The sequence below is a fragment of the Mesoplodon densirostris genome, chromosome 2 (assembly GCF_025265405.1).
Source record: "Mesoplodon densirostris isolate mMesDen1 chromosome 2, mMesDen1 primary haplotype, whole genome shotgun sequence".
Classification (NCBI taxonomy): Eukaryota; Metazoa; Chordata; class Mammalia; order Artiodactyla; family Ziphiidae; genus Mesoplodon; species Mesoplodon densirostris.
Window position 1 is genome coordinate 101,448,718 of NC_082662.1, and position 21,791 is coordinate 101,470,508.

The following is a 21,791-nucleotide window of genomic DNA, read 5'->3' on the forward strand; positions in this document are numbered from 1 at the left end:
TTTGTTAAATAAGCAAATCAAAATGAGATCATTTAGCTTGCTGTTGAGAATAAAACCAGGAATATCATAATTTAGACAAGAACTTTTGCAATTCCATAAGGATAATATGAACAAACATACTGTTACAAAGGAGGATTAAAACTACTTCCTAATTATTTTGGTGAGATACAAACCAGTGTTTCAAATTAGAAGGAAGGAAACTGTGTGTATTTGATGTCAGCTACAGAGGCAAAATAACCCAAAAAGAATAGCAAACTAAGAGCTCCCTAAACCTGATTCACTGAAAACCTGGACCACATTCTTCACTTCAAGTAATTGTCTCATAAATACTTTGGGTTTTAGAAAGAAATAAAAATCTGTAAAGTCATTGACTCTCATCTAAATGGTGTATCTAGTTAATGTAAAAAAAATGATAAACTCAGTGAATAACATTTCACTGAGCATACAAACCATTAGTAGTCACTTCATTAACCTGTAACAGAAACACCAAATTAGCTTTTCAAACAGTCTAGGAAGGCCAATTTATCTAGCTTATTTTAGTGTGTTAGTTGCATCTGAATTTACATACTATGTTCTTAAAAAGTCCAAAACATTTCAGAACATTATCTCACAGTCTTTCATGTCATTTCACAGAATAGAAAAGGGGACATTTGCCTTCTCTTGTTACAGAAAAATAAAACACAATACTGACAGTCATAATCATCCCATAACAAAAATACTTCCATTTTAATCTGAGGTTGCCAATTTGTAATGACATGGTAAGAAGCCCTGGCTCCCATCCACTCTGTCCTGGCTACAGCTAAAGAATAATATTTGCAGAATCCAAGGGAATCATCACCTCTTATACGTCTTTGTAACTTCAGCCCACACTACACAGCAAGCTCTCTACAAATGTTGAAAGAACGAACTAAGGAAAGAACCCACTGCTGTTTGTGGCTCTCTTTCTCTTTACTTCCTGTACTGTTCTATTTTATTACTCAAGATAAAGCCTAAAACAGAGAACGGACAAAAATATCACGAAAACTATTTCCTGACAAAACTATTTTAAAACATGAGAATGGCTGGCTAAGATCGTGTTGGTTTCTTTCAGATTTTTATTGTCTGGGTGTGGGTTCTCTCAGCTGAGTGGCGGGAGAATCAAAAGGTGTGTATAAATTCTGCATTCAAGTCTGAAAATGCTCTCATCTGCCCTACCACCTGAAGCTTACATTTTATCAGGTGGCTTCTCCTCGGGTGAACGAGGACAGAGGAGAGAGGGCGGACCTTAAGAGCTTTAGGGAGGAGCCGGTAGTTGCAGCTCAGGTTTGGCAATCAGCTGCGGAGTAGCGGCCCAAGAGAAAAAGAACCCGCTCGGTCGCACACAGCGACTCATTCTGCGAAGCCCTCCAGTGATACTGAAAATCTCTGCCCTTTGGCCCTTGCCCCCGGCACCTCTCCTGCCCCCCAATCCCCCACGCCCGCCCGTCCCTCGGGAGCTCTGGGCCTCTCACCCGCTGCCAAATTCTCACAGAGCCTCAGCGGGACCCTCAGAGCGTAAAGCAGCCCCAGCCCCGCCACGAACCACAGCGAGGCCCCAGTGCCCGCCAGTCCGGCCCGCAGCCGCTCCCTCCAGCCCAGCGGCGGGCTCAGGCCGGGAGCAGGGGCAGGAAGAAACGCCGCAGCAGTCGCTGCTTCACCTAAGCCGTCACCGTCCGCCATCTTGCCGCTCCCGGTGGCGCCGGGAGTTGGGAGGGGAGAAGGGCAGGAAACCGGGAGTCGGGAATCCTGGGATAGTGGCGGACCTGAAGTTGGCCTCTGTGAAGGCTCAGAGTCCCAGGGAACGGGGACCGAGAAGATTTGGAAGGTGGAGGAGCGCCCCAGGACTGGGGCTACCTATTCCTTCCGAGGGAGGGAAGGGGCGGATAGCGGCACCTATTCTGGAGGAACTGGGCTAAGATGTGACCCCGGAGTGAAGTGTTTTAGCCTCCAAACGCGTGAGGGTCACCTTCCATCCCATTCCTGGGGTTGAAAAAGCCACCGAGCGTTCCAGAGTCGGAGCAGCACTTAGCCCTTTGGACTCGGCTGCCATGGAGAGCACTGGTACCGGGAAAATCTACAGGAGTAGCGACTGCAATTTGGTCGGCCGGAGCTCGGGCGCCAATACCAGCCGAAGCACGCTCCCAACGTCCCATAGATGAATGGGGAAATTAATGTAATTCAGTGAGAAAAATATTAGACTTAAAATCATTTAAGTCACGCCGACTTACTGGGGCGTCGGCGCCAGGACCCACGCCCGTAACTGACATGGCGCCCTAGCGGTCGGCGTTTCCGGGCGGGTCCTTCAGACGGCCCTCGCTGTGATTCCATCATTCGGCCTCCTTCCCGGCCTGCCTCGCGCCAGGGCCGGGCTGGGCCAGAGCAGCCCAAGATGGCCGACTTCGAGGATCGGGTGTCGGATGAGGAGAAGGTAAGGGGTCCGCCTCTCTCTCTTACCTCTTCCCGGGACAGGGAACGGGGGCCCGACCCGGCTGCGGTGGGAACCCCAGCAGTACCCCCAGAAGAAAGAAGCTTCTTGGCCTGTGCTGGCATACGCTCTCCGCAGTCGGGATGCTTCCCTCTTGAGGGGCTTTCCTCTGCCTCACGGTGGCCCCAGTTCCCCATTCCTCAACTCTCTTTTCCCCCCGGGCCTGACGCACAGCCCAGTGGCCTTCCTGCGAGCGAAGAGACTTTCCCTTATTGAATCGTGACTGTGGACTCTTTTTTGTATTTAAGAGAGGGGGCGATGATGATGTCGCGACGTATCAAGAAGCAGTTATTTTACCGCCTTTAGCCGCAGGGGCTCACCCCATCCCCCCATCTTTAGCTATGATTGGGGCTAGCTTAGGGCGAGTCACTTCCTGGTCAGGGTGGCCTCTTAACTTCCCTTTTGCTCCTCCTTCCTCAGGAAGTGATTTTGCTGTCACGATTTCTCGACAGGGAGAGGTCTCTAAGGTGTTGGCCGCCTATCCACACACACCTCTTTTCCCACATGCTGTCGGCTGAACTAATTCGCAGTAATAAATGTGTAAGCCTCAGGGACATTTGCTTCAGGATTTGAACACCACTCTTTTCTCTGTAGACACTCCCTTGATTGTATGTATACGGCACCCGCGGTGACTCCATCCCTTCCATCTTACAATCTTTTAACGATAATTTTTGAAAAATAGTTTTCCATTTCTTGTTAACAAGACTAGCCAATGATTTTTTCTTTTTAACTCCAGAAAGGTTTTATGTAGCACATAAACTTCATGTTAACACATTCAAGTCTGGACAAAGCATCCTGCCTTCTTTGGTGCTCCAGTGTGGTATCTTTTTGATTATAGTTGAACTTGCCACTGAGTAATTTGTACACTTATTTCTTTAAAAGTGTCTTAAATACAAGAGAATATTTCACCTTAGGTGGAATAACTTTTTTCCTGACAACTGCACACCTTTTTTAACAGTTTGTCAGGCTTTTCAGTAAATATGTTAAAGATTTGAGAGTCCATGGAAATCACAATGCTTTCATTACATAACTCGTAATAGGACAAGAATTATGTCTTTTGTTTTCCACAGTGGTTTTTACAAAATGTACACCCTTGAATGCTCTGTAAATGTATCTGGGGTTTTCCTCTTTTAATAAAAGAGATTGGGATGGCAAAGGGGACTGTTTATGATCCAAGAGTCCTCTGTACAGAATAATTTGATATATCATACATATGCCATGCCATTTTGAAACGCTGAAGAAAGTGCTAAATATTCACGTGCCGTTGAACAACACTTCAGCATTAGATTTTCTCATACTTGGAAATTGATTCTCATAAATGTATAAGATTTGGGGGGGGGGAAGGGCATCTTACACTGTATGTGAACTTATGCTAGAGAGAAAACTATAATAAAATCTTTATTCTAAGGCAAACAGTTATGATTCACATGAAATTAAGTTACAGTGAAAATCATGGGATAACAAAACATTTGTTAGCCCAACTGATGGTCCTCTTACTTTAAGCAAAAATACTGTTACAGCAAAATTTCACTAAGAATTTAAGGTAATAAACTTTTAAGTTTACCAGTGTTGGGTTTTTGTTTTTGACACAGGGTTAGAATGCCTTTCTAATTAAACTTGGGGGGAAAATATGTATTTCAAAATGTAAATTAAGATGTTTTTGGATATTGACAGTGTTCAAATTAGTAACATTAACAGCCTTGATTTTGTAATAGCAGATCTCTGACCAGTTTTCTCTTATCTCCCAGCATACCTCTTTTGCTGTTTAATTTTAATAATGACAAAGCAAACAAATCATAATTAGTAAGGTAAATCTACTGCCAAAAAATGTTGATGAATTTTATATTCAGTGAACAGGTTTTAGATTAACTACATTGTTTTCATTAGTGTAGATAATTAAGAATAGCTGATATAAAAAACCTCATATAGTAAATCCATATGATTTGGGATTACTGAAATTTTGTTAGATTTTTATTCCCAGAGATGAAGTGATCTGTATTTCTCTGTTGTGGATCAATAAGTAAAAAGAAAGGGCTTTGACTTGTAAGATTACTTAAATTCTCCTTCAGTTTTATACCTACCTTGACCCCCTTTCCTCCAGGCTTCTGATGCCTTTTAACTGAATTCAAGAATTGAAAAAGTATTTTTCCAAAAAGACTTGTTGATATGAATATCTTAGCATTCATAAACAATAAGTGACCCTTAAGCGAGATTCTTGTTGTACAAAACTTTCATAACCAAGGCACTATTACAAACAAGATATTTTCAGGCTTAGTTTGTATATTGACTCTTCCTCGAAGGAACCGTGAAGTTTTCATTTTTTTCTTATTTTAACTAAGACCTCAACTGCATTTGATTTGATTTTTTTTAACACATGTGTGTCATGCCAAATATATTTTAATACTGCTTTTTATCTTTGTTACATTTTCTGAAAGCAGTGAACCCAGAGGTGAATTTGGTGGTGATGGTCTCTGATTTCCTTGCAAGTATTTCTATAAAAGCTAGTAAGATCAACCATTCTCATAACTAACTGCTGAAGTTTTTATCACTTTATAAAGAGGAAGTTGGGTTTTTTAACTTCTGCATTGTTACCTGAAATGGTCATGATGAGCTGCCTAAATAAAACAGGAAGTTGAAAGTATAATAACTTGCAGAAATAAATACTTTTAGTTTTATCCTCAAGTTCAGTTTCTGAGAATGAGCTCTACTCCTCTAGTTACTTAGACTCTTCAGTTACTTGGTTCCAAAATGAAAAGATGCCATAATTAGGAAACTTGAGGTGTTTGGATTCTTTGCACTGACTGTTTCCTTTATTTCATGATTCAGCATTTTTAAAACATAAATGCAGACAGAATTTTAGGGCTGAAAAAAGTGCTACTAGCACATTTTTTTCCCTTCAGCCTAACTAGTAGAATATTTGTGTACAACTTCAAAAGTACCATAACTGAAAAATGGATCCCTTTGCTTTTAGTTTAGACAGTGCCGTTTTTAAGGCACTTTTTGAGAAATGGGCTTATCAAAATTATTTAGGAGAGATGTGGAAAATGTTGTAAATAGATACTGAAATTTGAGGGCTCTGTTAGAGCTCATGAAAGATATTTATACTTTTAAAGTGGATTTCCTTGATTATGTGTTACCCCCTTAATTTAGTAGGTGAGTTATTACCCTTTAGGGCGAAATAAACCCTAAAGCTTAATTGCCATGGCTATTTTGTAATAAGTCGTTGACTAGAATTAATACTACCATTTAAAAATCTTCTGTTAGCTTTGCTGAGTAGTATTCATATAATCTGTTAAAAGTCCTTGGACAGGAGCATAAAGCCTAAGCAGGTACAAACTCAGATGCCAATCTTTGGTGAGGAGCGTAGGTTCATTATAATTTCTTCTAGAACATCTAGCTATTTTATTAGGACCAGCCTTAATGCTAAGCAAAGCAGTGTAATTTGTCAAAAAAATTCAGACCCCAGGTTGGTCTAATTCAGAAGCCATGCTTTTTTTCACTATACTGTTTTTAGCATGTATCCATGAATGAAGAAATCAGAATAGAGTCATCCATTTAATGAATTATAAATGAGGTATTATGGGGGGGTAGTGGGAAGGAAGGATTCTGAGCCTCAGGAGATTTGGCCTGTCCTTGCTATGCTTTTGGTCACCGGTGTGATTTTTGAAAAATCACATACCTCTGTGGGCCTCGAAAGTTTTCTTCTAAAATAGGTAAGGGAAATTGGATCAGACTGACTGAACAAAGTTTAATGAACTTTTTCAAACTCTAATTAAAAACACACACACACACACACAACTCTAAGAAACTGAAACATTAAAATGTTCCAGGAGTTTCTGTCATTGTTTACTTTGGCACATTTGCCCCATAACGAACCTGTGAAATTCTTGGTTACTGCAACCAAGTCTTTTTATCTAGTGCCTAGCATACTACCAGGTACATAGTGTAGGCACAAGCTATTGGTATGAAAGAGACCAATCAATCACAGGTTCATTCATTCTTATATTTCCCCAGCTCATGCTCCCTCATTCTCCCTCCCCAATTATTTCTGGTAATCTGTAGGTATTTCTTGTGTTCAAGAATGTGTCCACACTCTGGGTGCCTCTTCCAGCATTCATTGTGCCTGAGCATCTACTGCCGTTACTGGTGCTCTGTCATGGCACTGCTAAGAACATTTGATCCCCTGGGAGCATTTTCCTAGTAAATTCCATAAAGTTCCGAAGCCTTATTGCATATCAAAATCAGTATGTATACTGTTGTCCCTAGGTATCTGTGGGGTAGTCGTTCCAGGACCCACCCCCACCATACCAAAATCCACGGATGCTCAAGTCCCTTATATAAAACGTTGTAGTACAGTCATCCCTCTGTTTCAGCGTCCATGGATACAGAGGGCCAACTATGTATACTTTGAGCCTTGAAAAACCCCTAATAAAAGTATTTCCTTCATCTTCTATAAGTTCTCTCCTTTAGAGCTCAGAAAAACACACACTGTAGGATCAGGTGTCATTGTTCTTTTCTGTCTCCAGTGCACAAACTCCTTCATCTTTTTGAAAAAAATAAAAAAGTTAAAGACCTTATATGGATCAGGTCCTGAAAATAAAAACTCTGAATAGGGGAAACTAGTTGTGATAATTTCCCCCCCCCCTTTTTTTTTTTCTCTGCGGTACGCGGGCCTCTCACTGGTGTGGCCTCTCCCGTTGCGGAGCACAGGCTCCGGACGCACAGGCTCAGCGGCCACGGCTCACAGGCCCAGCCGCTCCCCGGCATGTGGGATCCTCCCGGACCGGGGCCCGCGTCCCCTGCATCGGCAGGTGGACTCTCAACCACTGCGCCACCAGGGAAGCCCCCGTGATAATTTTTGATAGACAGTTTGACTACTTACAGATTTCTGAACTAGGTGATAATTTTAATATGTACTTACTATTATTTTCCCTTCTTCCTTTATCAGAACCTCCTGCCAACCTCTGCATTTCTGCTCATCCCACCAGTATTCTCTTTTAGTCACATAGGGTCGGAACACTGCCATCATCTTTTTCATCCTTAACCTCTCCTCTCATGTTCAATTAGTATTTCAGTCCTGTAAATTCTTCTTCCTATCATTAGGTTCTCTTCCTCCATTTCCATTAGTCTTTTTAAAAAAATTATTTTGAGTATATAGGAACTATAATCACATGCTTAAAATGGTAGGAAAGGACATGAGTAAAAAGTCCCCTCCCACCCATTTTCCAGCTGCCCAGTTCCCTTGAGCTGCAGCCAATATTACCAGTTTCTTTTCTATTTTATGTATTTATTTCTATTTTATTATTTTCAAATAAGTAAGTATACTTTTCATTGAACAATATGTCTAAACTGTCCACATTCCTTTTACCGTTTTCTTTATACAGGACCTTTTCTTATGCTTGGATTATTTTTAACAACATTCTTAATTGTTCTCTTTGCCTCCAGCCTCCCCTTTTCTTTCTATATTTTCACTGACTTACCATCTTCATACTACTAAATTTTGAGCAGTATGTAAAATTTATCTTTGCTATAACTACACATGCATATTGTTAGGGCAGTGTCTCTGTAGATGGAATGTTCAGTTGAGTGCATCATTTGAAGTGTAGGTTGTGATATATATAATGCATAAACAGGAAGACAGCATGATACCAGGCTGCACTAAAGAAAGGTGGTGGGTTTATCGGAACATGAGAGAACTTTGCCTTGTGAATTCTTTGTTTTGCATCTAGGTTACATTTAAGTCCTTATAATGTGCTAGATACTTTATGCATTAAAATGTATTCATCTCAAAATATCCCCATAGGCTGCTTACCCCATTTTAAGTTGAGTAAACTGAGGCACATTTCAGGTTAAAAAATATATAACCAAGTGTCCAGAACTAGTAATAGTAGAGCAGATGCAATCCGCTGGTAATCTACTTCCAGACCTGTGCCTTTACCCACTTTGATTCCTTTGAGTAGATAGTAGGTAATGAATTGAGATAGCAAACAATTCTACTGAAATAATGGCATAATCCTAAACTGCAGCCAAGTTTAGTGGTATAGTGATGTGGATGCTTGTATAGACACTGAAATACTGATGTTTTCTGGTCATGACTGCATTATAATTACTACCAAATTTGGGGAATGCCCTGGCGGTCCAGTGATTAGGACTCTGCATTTTCACTGCCATAGGCCAGGGTTCAATCCCTGGTCCGGGAACTAAGATCCCGCAGCGAGGGGGAAAAAAATTACTACCAAATTTGCATAGTGCTCTTTTGAGCGTCTACAAATATGCCACTAAGAATTCTAGTATTTAAAATGTGTTATAGGGGCTTCCCTGGTGGCGCAGTGGTTGAGAGTCTGCCTGCCAATGCAGGGGACACGGGTTCGTGCCCCGGTCTGGGAAGATCCCACATGCCGCGGAGCGGCTGGGCCCATGAGCCATGGCCGCTGAGCCTGCGCGTCCAGAGCCTGTGCTCCGCAACGGGAGAGGCCACAACAGTGAGAGGCCCGTGTACCAAAAAAAAATAAATGAAATAAATAAATAAATAAATAAATAAATAAAATGTGTTACAAACTCAAGGTATTGAGAAACATGACTTTAGAAGTTTAAAGATCTTGAAAGTCCTCATGACAAGGTCAAGAGCACTGTTTGTCTTCTTAAGAACCTCAGAACATTATTGCCTACAGCAGAATTGCTTATGTGTTTCTTTCGAAAGCATGATTTCTGGGTTCTTCCCTAGACCAGCTGAATCAGAATTTGGGTGGACCAGTGTTCAGGAATCTATTCTTTTTTTTTTTTTTTTTGCGGTATGTGGGCCTCTCACTGTCGTGGCCTCTCCCGTTGCGGAGCACAGGCTCCGGACGCGCAGGCTCAACGGCCATGGCTCACGGGCCCAACCGCCCCGCGGCATGTGGGATCCTCCCAGACCAGGGCATGAACCCGTGTCCCCTGCATCGGCAGGCGGACTCTCAACCACTGCGCCACCAGGGAAGCCCCAGGAATCTATTCTTAATAAGCTTCCCAATAATTATTGTGCAACTCGAGAACCACCATTCATATCGTAATCCTCTGCCTGTTAAGTTCAGAAGCTTGATTCATCAGGATAGTAAGGGACAAACTCATATTAGCTAGGCTGATGAAACTAGTGTATAAAAGGAGGATAGCAACTAATTTAATAAATACAGGAGGGATTAGATTCCTTTTTTCAAGTAGATCAGATACATAGGAAATCAAATTATAATTTTCTCAGTTTAAGCATGGAGTCAGAACCAGAGATGTAACTATACAGTGTAACATTTTAATGGTGTTTTCCTCCATAGTAGGGATATATTTCCAACACCAAGACCAAGTCAGATCTTTGCGTAGTGCACCTTCTAACTTTTAACAGCAGTGGACTTCCTTTCTCCAGACAAATTTTACAAGGCTGGAAGGAAGTCATTATATATCAAAAATTTGCATATTGCAGTTTCTCCTGCAGTCTTTACCCTCTTAGTTAATGGCACCTTCATTCTTTAGTTGCTCAGGCCGAAAAGTTTAGTGCCATCTTTGATTCCTGCTTCTCTCACAATACACATACTGTCCATTAGCAAATCCTATAGGCTATGCCTTCAAAACATACCTAGAACTTGGCTGTTCCTCACCATACCCCTATTTCAACCATCTTGGAAGAAGCCACCATGATTTCCCATGTAGATTATTGCACTGGCCTTCTCTCTGGTCTCCCTGCTTCTGCTTTTGTCTCTCCATAGGCAGTCTGTCCTCAATGAAGCACCCAGAGTGATCTGGTTAAAAAATGTAAGTCAGAATATGTCACTCCTCTGCTCAGAATCCTCCAGTGGCTTCCCATCTTTTTCAGAATAACAATTTTTACTCTAACTACAAGTCCCTACATGATCTGGGATTTACCTCTTTACCACTTATGTCTCTGACCTTATCTCCTACCTATTCTCCCCTGGTCCTCTCTAGCCACACATCCTCACTTAATGGGTCTTTGCATTTGATCTGTTCTTTGGAGTTCTCTTCCTTCTATATCCCTCACTTCCTTCAGATATTTAATCAGAAATTACCTTCTCAGTGAAGCCCTCTGTGATCATCCTGTCCAGTTCCAATCTACCATTTTATATCCTCTTTCCCTGCTTTATTATTACTCCTTAGCATTTATCACTAGCTAGCATACCATGTAGGTTAGTTGTTAAATCTCATCTATTGTTGGACTTCCCTGGTGGCACAGTTGTTAAGAATCCACCTGCCAATGCAGGGGACACGGGTTCGAGCCCTGGTCCGGGAAGATCCCACATGCCGCGGAGCAACTAAGCCCGTGCATCACAGCTACTGAGCCTGCTCTCTAGAACCTGCGAGCCACAACTACTTAGCCCACATGCCACAACTACTGAAGTCTACGCACCTAGAGCCCGTGCTCTGCAACACGAGAAGCCACCGCAGTGAGAAGCCCGTGCACCCCAATGAAGGGTAGCCCCTGCTCGCCACAACTAGAGAAAGCCCATGCGCAGCAACAAAGACCCAATGCAGCCAAAAATAAATGATCATAAATAAAGTAAATATTTTAAAAATCTTATCTATTGTCTCTCTACCCACTATAATGTAAGCTCTGTAAGGACCATATACTGTTGAATCACCATTGCCTAAAACAGTGCCTTCATAGTAGGCCTTCAGATATTTGTTGAATGAATGAGTGAATGAATCTTGCTTGGATAGTATTCTTTTTTTTTTTTTTAACATCTTTATTGGAGTATAAGTGCTTTACAATGGTGTGTTAGTTTCTGCTTCATAACAAAGTGAATCAGTTATACATATACATATGTTCCCATATCTCTTCCCTCTTGCGTCTCCCTCCCTCCCACCCTCCCTATCCCACCCCTCTAGGTGGTCACAAAGCACCGAGCTGATCTCCCTGTGCTATGCAGCTGCTTCCAACTAGCTAGCTATTTTACGTTTGGTAGTGTATATATGTTGGATAGTATTCTTAATTTCATAGTTAACTAACTCTTAGAGGGCAGACTAATTTCCAGGTTTTGTGAAGCCATATTGAGGACTCCAGTACTTCCAGATTAATTTTTGTTAATGGAACTTCCCACACAGAAGGCTTTGGCAGTTCTCCATTACCTACAGAATAAAACCAGAATTGTTAGCGTAACTACTGCCATCTGACTCATTTTACTCTTCCTTTCGCTTTTATTATCTCCAAATAAATCTGTTTCTACCAAACTGGTCTGCTTACAAAACACTGTTTCTTCCCTACCTTTTTTTATTCTTACCAGTTCCCTTAGTTGTAATGCCCTCCCTCTTTCTCCCACCTCCCTGCTATTTAAAGCGCTTTGTAGAGCCCAGCTTAGATCCCCTTCCCTGTAGTTGTCTTTAACCAACCCAACCCATATCCATCTCCTTCCTAAGAGTTCCATGTTGTATATTGTCTGTAATACTCATTTGGCAGTTTTGGTGCTTTGGATTAGTTATTTTTAAATGATTGACACATCTTTACTGAGGGCTATTGTTTGTAAAGTTGTTTTGCTAACAGTGGTAAAGTATACAAAGATTTGAAAAGCCAGGATGCTGACTGTATGCTTGTCTTATGTTATTTGTATCCACTGTGAAGATTTGCACTTAGTATTAGCTTAAGGTAGTGGCTTTCAACCTTGGCAGCACATGAGAATCACCCTAGGAAGCTTTTAAAAATTCTGGTGCCCAAGCTGTACCCCAGGTCTATTACATCAGAAGCTCTGTGGGTGGAACCCAGGCATCAGTAATTTTAAGGCTCCCCAGGTGGTTCTAATTGTATAGCTGTTCTTCAGAACCAAGGCTTAAGGCAAAAGGGAATTTGTTGGCTTACTTCTTTTGCCATTCTCCTTTTTTATTTTTTTTTGGCCGAGCCGGGTCTTAGTTGCGGCATGCGGGATCTAGTTCCCCGACCAGGGATCAGACCCAGGGACCCTGCACTGGGAGCTCAGAGTCTTACCCACTGGACTACCAGGGAAGTCCCTGCCATTCTCCTTTTTTGTCTTTATCTTTAGTACTCAGCTCACCTCAGTGCCTGGGACCCGATAAAGTATAGTTTGTTTTGTTTTGAGTGAATGAACAAATTGGTAAACACAAAGATTCAATAACATCTAGGCATTTGCTTAGGGAAAGAAAGTTAAGTATCTGCTATGTCTAAGTCCGTCTCATGTTACCTCATTGGATTCCTAAAGCAGTGCTAGATATATGAGCAGGTATTATACTCACAGATGAAGAAGCTAAGACCCAAGTAATTAAGTGCTAAAGCTGGCATGTGAAACCAGATCTGACTCCCAATGATTTTGAAAAAAAAAGATAAATTTGGTAAAAAGATATACCTTTAAGTTAGAAATACCATAACGTGCCAGATATGCACCAGATCTTAAAGGCAAAATGCTTCTTCCCACTGCATCTGTTTCCAAGCCAGCATGGGCCCTCACTGCTGAACTCTGCCTATTTGGACTTGGCATTTGCATCATTGCTTTCTGGCACGTGAATCTCAAGGCGTTTGGGTGGATTTTCCCCTGATTTCTTAATTTGGTCCTGATTATTTCCAAAACAATAGTCATTGTATCTGGCCGCTTGGAACTTTTTACCTATCTGCCCACGCTCCTAGGATTGGGGGTGAGAATGTATATTTTAACAATTCGCTTATGTGATCTTTTCACTCACTTTAGTCTTTTTTTCTAACCCATTAGAACACTATATCTCAGACTTTTATATTTCCTCAGTTCTTGATCTAGACATTTAGGTAAATCCTCTAATTAAGCCAAATAGGGTCCTTTCCCTCCTTTCATATGTATATCAATGCTGTTTTGCATTTAAGATCAGACAGCTTTTTTATCTTTACTGAGATTGAGCCAGTACTTTTTTTGTTTGTTTTTTGACTTAAGGCTTTGTCACTTTGAACTTCTAAATGAACACTAAAGATATATACTTGGAAATCTTTTTACCTACATTTTGGATGTATTATATTAGGATAGTCCAGAGTGAGGACTGAGGAATGATTTCCTTCTAACTCGGTGCATAGAGAAGTTGTAAATTAAAAGGGAATGGTTGGGAAAGATAACTAGAAAACAAAATAGGAGCTATTTTTTGGTTCTTAAATGTTGTAAATTTTATGGTTAAGTATGTTGTTTTTATATTACTGTTATACAGCATAAAATACAATGCTGACTACTGTTAAAGAAGATTAATCTGACACTTGTTAAAATGATAAGAAGACTTTATTCAATACTTTTGTATTAGGGGAGAGAGATTGAGTTCAGGTCCAAATAAGCAAAGACTGCTGGGCATGAATAGCCAACAAGCAAGTGAGCGGGTCAGTAGGTGGAAAATTACTAACAGGAGACATCAAGGGTAGAAGGATTCTTGCTAACAGAAGATAGAGGACTTATACATCAAAGGTTGGGGACAAGGAACTTCAACAGATATCAAGAGTGGGGGAATTCTCTTTAAACTGAGAGCAGGATTCTTGCTAAGACTGGGCTAGGCAGGCCATAGGCAGGATGGGGCCAAGATAAAGACCTAACTGAGAAGAGGGCTCAGAGAAGCCTGACTAAAGTTTGGACAAGGAGAAAGTCTTTGGCACTCCATGTGTGTTATATTATTACTTTAATAAATCTTCAAGCTGTTTTCTTTAGCATTGGTAGACTTTTTAAAAATGAAATTGCTCTACTTAAACTTGCCTGCCTTCACTACCTGTTTGTGTATAGTGGTTACTAATAGAACAGTTTCTAAGAAATACTTGAAATGGCTTTTAAAAGAGTATACATAAAACAAATTACTTGAAAGTGTCGCCATCTTTTTTATAATGTTGATTCTAATTTAGACATATCTATGCTTTTTAAACCTTAGGCCTTACTGATAATGATAAATCAAAATAAACTATCAATATATACATCTAAAATTTTATTTTTTTGGCCATGCCACACGGCTTGCAACATCTTAGTTTCCCTGACGAGGGATTGAACCCTGGCCCCTGGCAGTGAGAGCACAGAGTCTTAACCACTGGACCGCCAGGGAAGTCCCCTAATTGCATTCTGAATCTTTATAATATCGCCAGGTCTAAACTGGGAAAATAATATTTAGCTTATTTGGAATTTAAAAAAACATAGCTAACCATAAGTTTATTAAGTGAAACCTTTTATTCCATATGGCCTTGGAGATCACTGAAAATGTATTTTTTTCTGAAATTATAGCCCCAAATTAAATTCTCACTAGCCTCTGGGAACTCTCTGCCAGCAGGGATTTTGTTTGATAAAGGCACTGAAACTGGAATTCTAGAGCTAGTTTGATACTGAAATACATGCATGTCAGCAGCTTGGAACCATCTATTAAATTATTGCCCCAGGCAGTTTATTGTTGATATACTGAAAGCCTTAGAAGCAGACCAAAAAAATGAACTACATTGAGGCAAGATGTATTTTAAAACAAACAAACAAACAAATAGCATCCTAGGGGGAGAGAGAGATGAATGGGCAAAGCACAGAGGTTTTTTAGGACAGTGAAAATACTCTATGGTACTATAATGGTGGATACATGTCATACATTTGTCCAAATCCATAGAGTGTGCACCACAAAGAGTGAACCCTAATGTAAGTTACAGGCTTTGGATGATAAAGATGTGTCAGTGTAAGTTCATCAATTGTAACGAATGTACCGCTCTGGTGGGGATTTTAATAATGGGGGGGACTGCACATGGGGGGACAGAGTATATGGGAAATTTCTGTATGTTCCTCTCAATGTTGTTGTGAACGTAAAACTGCTCTTAGAAAAAATAGTCTTAAAATACAAAATAATAATAATAACAACAGCAGTAACATCCTAAATATCTTCAAATAGGAAAAACTGTCTTAAGAAATAACATTGAATTCCGTGCAAATAGAACTTTCTTACCAGGATAAGAATAAGGTATTATCTCTTTCTGGAAGAGGAATGCAACTGCTTATCCTTGAATACTTCTGGAATGATGTAGAATAAAAATAAGTAAAATAAATATTTATGAAAGCACAATTTACTACTATTTTTTTGAAGTATAGCCTAGTTGAAAACATGAGTAAACTTTGAAAAGATGTATTATCAATTTAAAGGGAAGCAGAGGGACTTCCCTGGTGGTCCAGTGGGTAAGATTCTGCACTCCCGATGCAGGGAGCCCGGGTTTGATCCCTGGTCAGGAGCTAGATCCTGCATGCACGCTGCAACTAAGAAGTCTGCATGGCAACTAAAGATCCCGCATGCCACAGCTAAGACCTGGCACAGCCAAAATAAATAAATATTTTAAAAATAAAAATAAAAAAAATAAAGGGAAGCAGAGTAGAGTCACTTTTAAAAACTTTTTTTGGTCAAAAAAAGTTGTTGATGTTTATAGTTATTGATGAAGATTGTAATGATGGAGAATATTAGGTGACTAGGACCCAAAGAACTTCTGGAAGGGAGGAATTATTTTCTCAATAATTTGAAGGCTTTGTTCAGTTTAATAATTTAAAGCAGCAATTATCTTGCTGTGACCGCTTAATAATAACTGACATTTACTGAGCCTCCATATTATGTTTTAAATATTTTGCCAAAGACTTGACATATATTATCTTATTTAACCTTCACAGCAATTCTAAGAAGTAGATAGTATCCCACTTTAGGGAGAGGCTGTGATTCAAAGAGATTAATAGACTGAAATTCAAATCCAGGCCTGTCCAACTCCAGAGTCTTTATCTTTCCATTTTGCCATAGTACCTCATAATAATCTTAAAAGCTAAGCACACTTCCTTAGTGTCATTTTATTCAAAAGGGATTTTGTAAACATTTACTAATTGCCTATGTGCCGTTTACTTTGCTAGACCCTGTATAGGATAGAAAAAGAAAGCAAGGCAGTTTGTCCAAAGAAAACTTAAGTCTTCGGGAACAGAATGGTACCTATAGAACTAATTGTCAACAGCAGTTATATTTTAGGTGCTATGATAAATGTTCAAAGTATGGTAGAAGTAACAGAGGATTCTTGAGACTTTAAGTAATGGGGAATATATCTTTGAAAGAAACAGATTCCCCAACCTTGGAAAATAGGAGTGATTTAGACAGGCAAAGATGAGAGAGGCACAAACTCAAGGACAGTGTGAGTAAAGGCCCAGAAGTGAAGTCTTTAATACACTAATGAGGGAGATAAAGATTTTCATAGATACCTTGCTGGCAGAGATTTGGCTCATGAAGTATACAAAATTTGGGCAGTATAAACTGACCTGGGCCTTGCTGATAATTGGAATATGGATATTATCTAGTGAAAGATTTCTTCCTTGCCTGTCTGGAATTATCTACCGAGCATTCACAAAGAGCTGCAGTTGTTAAATATTCAACTTCAAATTCTTTTGTTAAGGAAACTACTTTAAAAGGTAGTTATGAATAGATGTAATATTGAAATGTGTGGGATCTGTTATTAAAAGATTATTTAAAGGAATTCCCCGGCGGTCCAGAGGTTAGGATTCGGTGCTTTCATTGCCTAGGGCCTGGGTTCAATCCCTGGTCGGGGAACTAAGATCCCACAAGCTGCATGGCGCAGCTGCATGACCAAAAAAAAAAAAAAGATTTGAGTTTTATAAAAATTTTGTAAATTTATTTTTCTACTACATTTTCTAAACTTTCTTACTAAAATTTACAAAATTAAGCAGTTTCTAGGGAACAATGGGATATATTACTTCTCAGTTTCATTTTTAAACTTCAGTACAGATATTAGTAATATAAAAATGAAATTTTGAATATTGTAAGGATTGAGTATTTTACTTTATTTTCCTTTTTGGAGAGGTAAGAGGATAAGAAAAATGGGAAGAAGCTGAAATCTAAGAAAACTTATCTTTCATTGATACTTATAGGCTTTAAATTGCCCCTATTTAGGTTAGAAACATAATACAGTGCCTTCCATGAAATTAACATTTTGGGAATATTTAAATATATGAAGGGGTAGAATTGTGTATGAGGCTTGAGTTACTCCCCTTTTAAAATACATGGAGTTATACCCTTTACCGCAGACACTATCATATTAATGAGTGTTATGTACAGTGAACCTGTTACTTTATGAAATAGGGACTTTTTTTTTTTTTAAGCAGAGTGAAGTTTTTGTTCAACTAAAACGTCCATAAAACTGATTCTCAATTAGGAGGGGGATTACATGCCTCCCCTCCATGGGATATACCTGCTGTCACCTTTCTTTCCCCATCCCAATCTTGAGAATGATTGACTAAATTACTGTTACTGTGTCATCCCTCATTTGTATTGCAGCAAAAATATTTTTGCAATCACTAGCTGCTTAGCCATTTCTCTTTTCCCTTTTGCTTGTGCCAGTGATTTTGTTTACCTCTGTTAAATTTCATCTTGTTAGTTTTGACCCAGTTTTGAAGCTGGATGATAAAATTTTGACTTTTAGTTATTATTTATCATTTGATTTACCCCTCCCAACTTTGTGACAGTTGCAGCTTTCACAAGGAATGCTTTGTCTCAATTCCTGGTTTAAAAACAAAACTGTAAAAGGGCTAGGCCAAATCCATCAGATCACACTATAGATAATCCTGAATTTTAATACCTATTAGTACTGCATAGTATAGATGATTGTCTAGTTCAGTGCCACCCCTTTGTACGTATGTGACCTTGGACAAGGCACTTCTGAACCTGTTCCTTCATTTACAGTGGGGATAATAGTCTCTTCCCTGCCTATTTTTAACAGGCTGTTTTAAGATCAAAAGAGAGGTTATGAGAGAGTTTTGTAAACAATAAAATAGTATTCATTCATTTACATTCCTAGCTTGTGCCAGGTCTCAGTCCTAGGTATACAACAATGAACAAACATAACAAGTTCTTATGCTGTGTGCTAGGAATTGGCAGATCTGGTCCACTGCCTGTTTTTATATGGCCTAACAGCTAATATATTTTGAATGGTTAGAAAAAAAATTGAAGAATATTTCATGATGTGAAAATTACATGAAATACAAATTGCAGTCTCTAATGTGTTAACTCAATGAGAGTAATCCTTTCACACTGTATAAGTGTATGTATATCAAAATCATCACATCGTACACTTTAAATATCTTATAACTTTACTTGTCAATTGTACCTCGGTTAAAAAACAAAGTCTTACTGGAACACAATTATGCTCATTAGTTTACAGTTGGGACAGAGATCATGTGGCCCACACAGCCCTAAAATATTTACTGTCTGGCCTTTTACTTCAGCAGTTTGCAGACCCCTGCTCTGTGCTCTTGGAATTCTTTTGGAGGTGTTGAGCAGTAAAAATAAGTATATGTTCAGTGGTAGCAAGTTCCTTGAAGAAATTTAAAGCAGGTAAGGGGCAAGAATTATGAAGGGTGTGGAGGGTACAGTAGCTAATTTATAGAAGTCAGGAAGTCAGAGAAGGGTACTTTAGTAGGTGATATTTGAACCGAGACTTGAATGAAGAGGGAAGTGAACTCTGATAGAAGAACATTTCTGGCAAAAGGAATAAAAATTGCAGTAGCCCTGAGGTGGGAGTGTAGCTATAGGTCTAGGAGCTAAACAGTAGGAGAATGAGAGAGGGTGAACCAAATTGTAAAAGAGACTGTGGAGCACACTTTAGATTTTAAAGTGATTATATAAATATATCATTACGATTTCTATTACAGGTATTCCTTCAAGGTATTTTTATGGTATTATTATAGTGACAAATCAACTTAATACTTCAAAGCCTGTCTTCAAAGACTCTCAGATGTTTATCTAATACTAAGTATGGTCGTCCCATGGAGGGGGATTGGTTCAGGGACCCCCGAAGATGTCAAAATCTGAGGATGCTCAAGTCCCTTACGTAAAATGGTACAGTATTTAACTTACGCACATCCTGCCCTATATTTTAAATCATCTCTAGATTACTTGTAATGCCTAATACAATGTAAATGCTATGTAAATAGTTGCTAGTGTATGGCAGATTCAAGTTTTGACTTATGGAACTTTATGGAATTTTTCTTTCCTCTGGATATCTTCGATCCTTGGATGCAGAACCCATAAATACAGAGGGTCGACTGTAATCCATCTTTTTTACTAACTCTCAGAAGGTAACATGGGGACTGTTGACCATGACAGTGGTTTTTTTTTTTTGGTTTGTTTTTATTTCTGGCTGCGTTGGATCTTTGTCGCCATGCGCGGGCTTCTCCCTGTAGCGGCTTCTCTTGTTGCAGAGCATGGGCTCTAGGCGCACGGGCTTCAGTAGTTGCGGCATGTGGGCTTGGTAGTCATGGTGCAGGGGCTTAGTTGCTCCACAGCATGTGGGATCTTCCTGGACCAGGGATCGAACCCATGTCCCCTGCATTGGCAGGCAGATTCTTAACCACTGTGCCACCAGGGAAGTCCAACCATGACAGTGTTTTAGGACCCCATGTTGGCATCTAATGATGTCTACATTTCTTTTAACTGCTCATTTAGAACTTCACCCTTGCCAAGTGGATATATCTTCAAATCTCCCCACTTTCATTAAAAACTAGATGTTTTGGTTTCTTTAATTGGACATTTCTCTGGTTCTTGATATTCTCAGATAATTTTCTAAAAATTATTTATTGTATGGGGAATGTTGGCATGCCCCTTTTCTGCTTTGTAAAAAATTTAAAAAAATTTTTTCATACAAATAATTTATATTCCTTGTACAACTTTTTGAACATAGAGATAAGCCAAAAAATAGACGAAAAGTATCTTTTGTAATACTACTATCAGTGGTAGTCCCAGTTAAAAGTTAGTAGCTACACATATATGTAAATATATATACTTTAAAAAAACAGGAATACATCATTTTGTAGCCCTTTTCACTCAACAGCATGATAAATATCAACCCATGTTAACAGATAGAAGACTTCTCAAACTCTTCTGCTTTCAGGACCCATTTACACTCTTAGAAATCTGGTTGTTTTTTTCCCCCCGTTTTATTGACATATAAGTGACATACAGAACTATAAGTTTAAGGTGTACAGCATATGATTTGACTTACATACATCTTGAAATGATTATCACAGTAAGTTTAGTGAACATCCATCATCTCATAGATACAAAAGTAAAGAAATAGTTAAAAAAAAAAAGTTTGCTTACGGTGAGAACCCATAGGACCTACTCTCTCAACAGCTTTCATATATAAAATACAGCAGTGTTAACTGTTTATCATTTTGTACATTACATCCCTAGTATTTATTTATCTTATAACTGGAAGTTTGTACCTTTTGACCCTCTCTCCCCACCCGTGTCTCTGGTTTATCTTATAACTGGAAGTTTGTACCTTTTGACCCTCTCTCCCCACCCGTGTCTCTGGTAACCACAAATCTGAATTCTTTTTCTATGAGTTTGTTTTTGAAGTATAATTAACCTACAACACTATGTTAGTTCGTGTTATACAGTGTAGTGGTTTGATATTTCTATACATTTCAAAATGATTACCACAATAAATCTAGTTATGGTATGTCACCATATAAAGATTGTGCATGAACTACAACCCTTAATAGTTATTGATTATATTCCCCACACTGTACCTTTCATACCAGTCACTCATTTATTTTGAAACTGGAAATTGTACCTCTTAATCTCCCTCACCTATTTCTTTCCTCCCCCCACCCCCTCCCTTCTGACAACCACCTGTTTGTTCTCTGTATCTGTTACTCTTTCTGATTTGTTTTTTAGGTTCCACATATGAGTGAAATTATATAGTATTTGTCTTTCTTTGTCTGACTTATTTCACTTAGCATAATACCCTCTAGGTCCATTCATGTTGTTGCAAATGGCAAGTTTTCATTCTTTTTTATGGCTAATACTCCATTGCATATATATGTGTACACACACACACACCACATCACATCATTATCCATTCATCTAGGTTATTTCCATATCTTGGCTATTGTAAATAATGCTTCAATGAATGTAGAGGTGCATTTATCTTTTCTACTTAGTTTTTTCATAGAAGTTGAGTTTTGGTTTTTGTTTGTTGGTTGGTTGGGTTTTTTGTTTTCTTTTTTTTGGCTGCACCATGTGGCATGTGAGATCTTAGTTCCCTGACCAGGGATTGAACCCCTGCCCCCTGCAGTGGAAGCACGGAGTCCTAACCACTGGACTGCCAGGGAATGCCAAGAAATTGAGTTTTTATTTATGTGGCTTATATGTATTGTATTAGATATTAAAACTTACAGATTTTTAAAACAATTCATTTTAATATAATGATAAATTTATTGCATATTAACATAAATGATTAGTATTTTGTGTTTTTTTAAACTTTTTTTTGAAAATGCAGAAAGAATCAGTAGAAAAAGTA

General features: G+C 39.2%; 2 protein-coding genes across 9 annotated transcripts in view; one reads left to right on the plus strand and one right to left on the minus strand.

Moving 5' to 3' along the window:
* The window catches only part of ST7L (suppression of tumorigenicity 7 like), a 68,140-nt gene extending 65,302 nt beyond the window's left edge, over positions 1–2,838 (minus strand). For 4 of the 8 annotated variants that reach the window (XM_060090266.1, XM_060090262.1, XM_060090267.1 and 1 more), the window contains exon 1: positions 1,491–1,706. In XM_060090266.1, the coding sequence (XP_059946249.1) occupies positions 1,491–1,698 (208 nt within the window). In that variant the 5' untranslated portion in view covers positions 1,699–1,706. Of the gene's footprint in view, positions 1–838; positions 1,404–1,490; positions 1,723–2,246; positions 2,429–2,472 lie in introns of those variants that run through there. The other 4 variants (XM_060090265.1, XM_060090263.1, XM_060090270.1 and 1 more) reach the window with 4 other exon arrangements.
* Positions 1,832–21,791, plus strand: part of CAPZA1 (capping actin protein of muscle Z-line subunit alpha 1) — a 48,395-nt gene continuing 28,435 nt past the window's right edge. Inside the window, exon 1 of the mRNA XM_060090271.1 lies at positions 1,832–2,446. Within this exon, the coding sequence (XP_059946254.1) occupies positions 2,408–2,446 (39 nt within the window). The 5' untranslated portion in view covers positions 1,832–2,407. The remainder of the gene's footprint in view (positions 2,447–21,791) is intronic.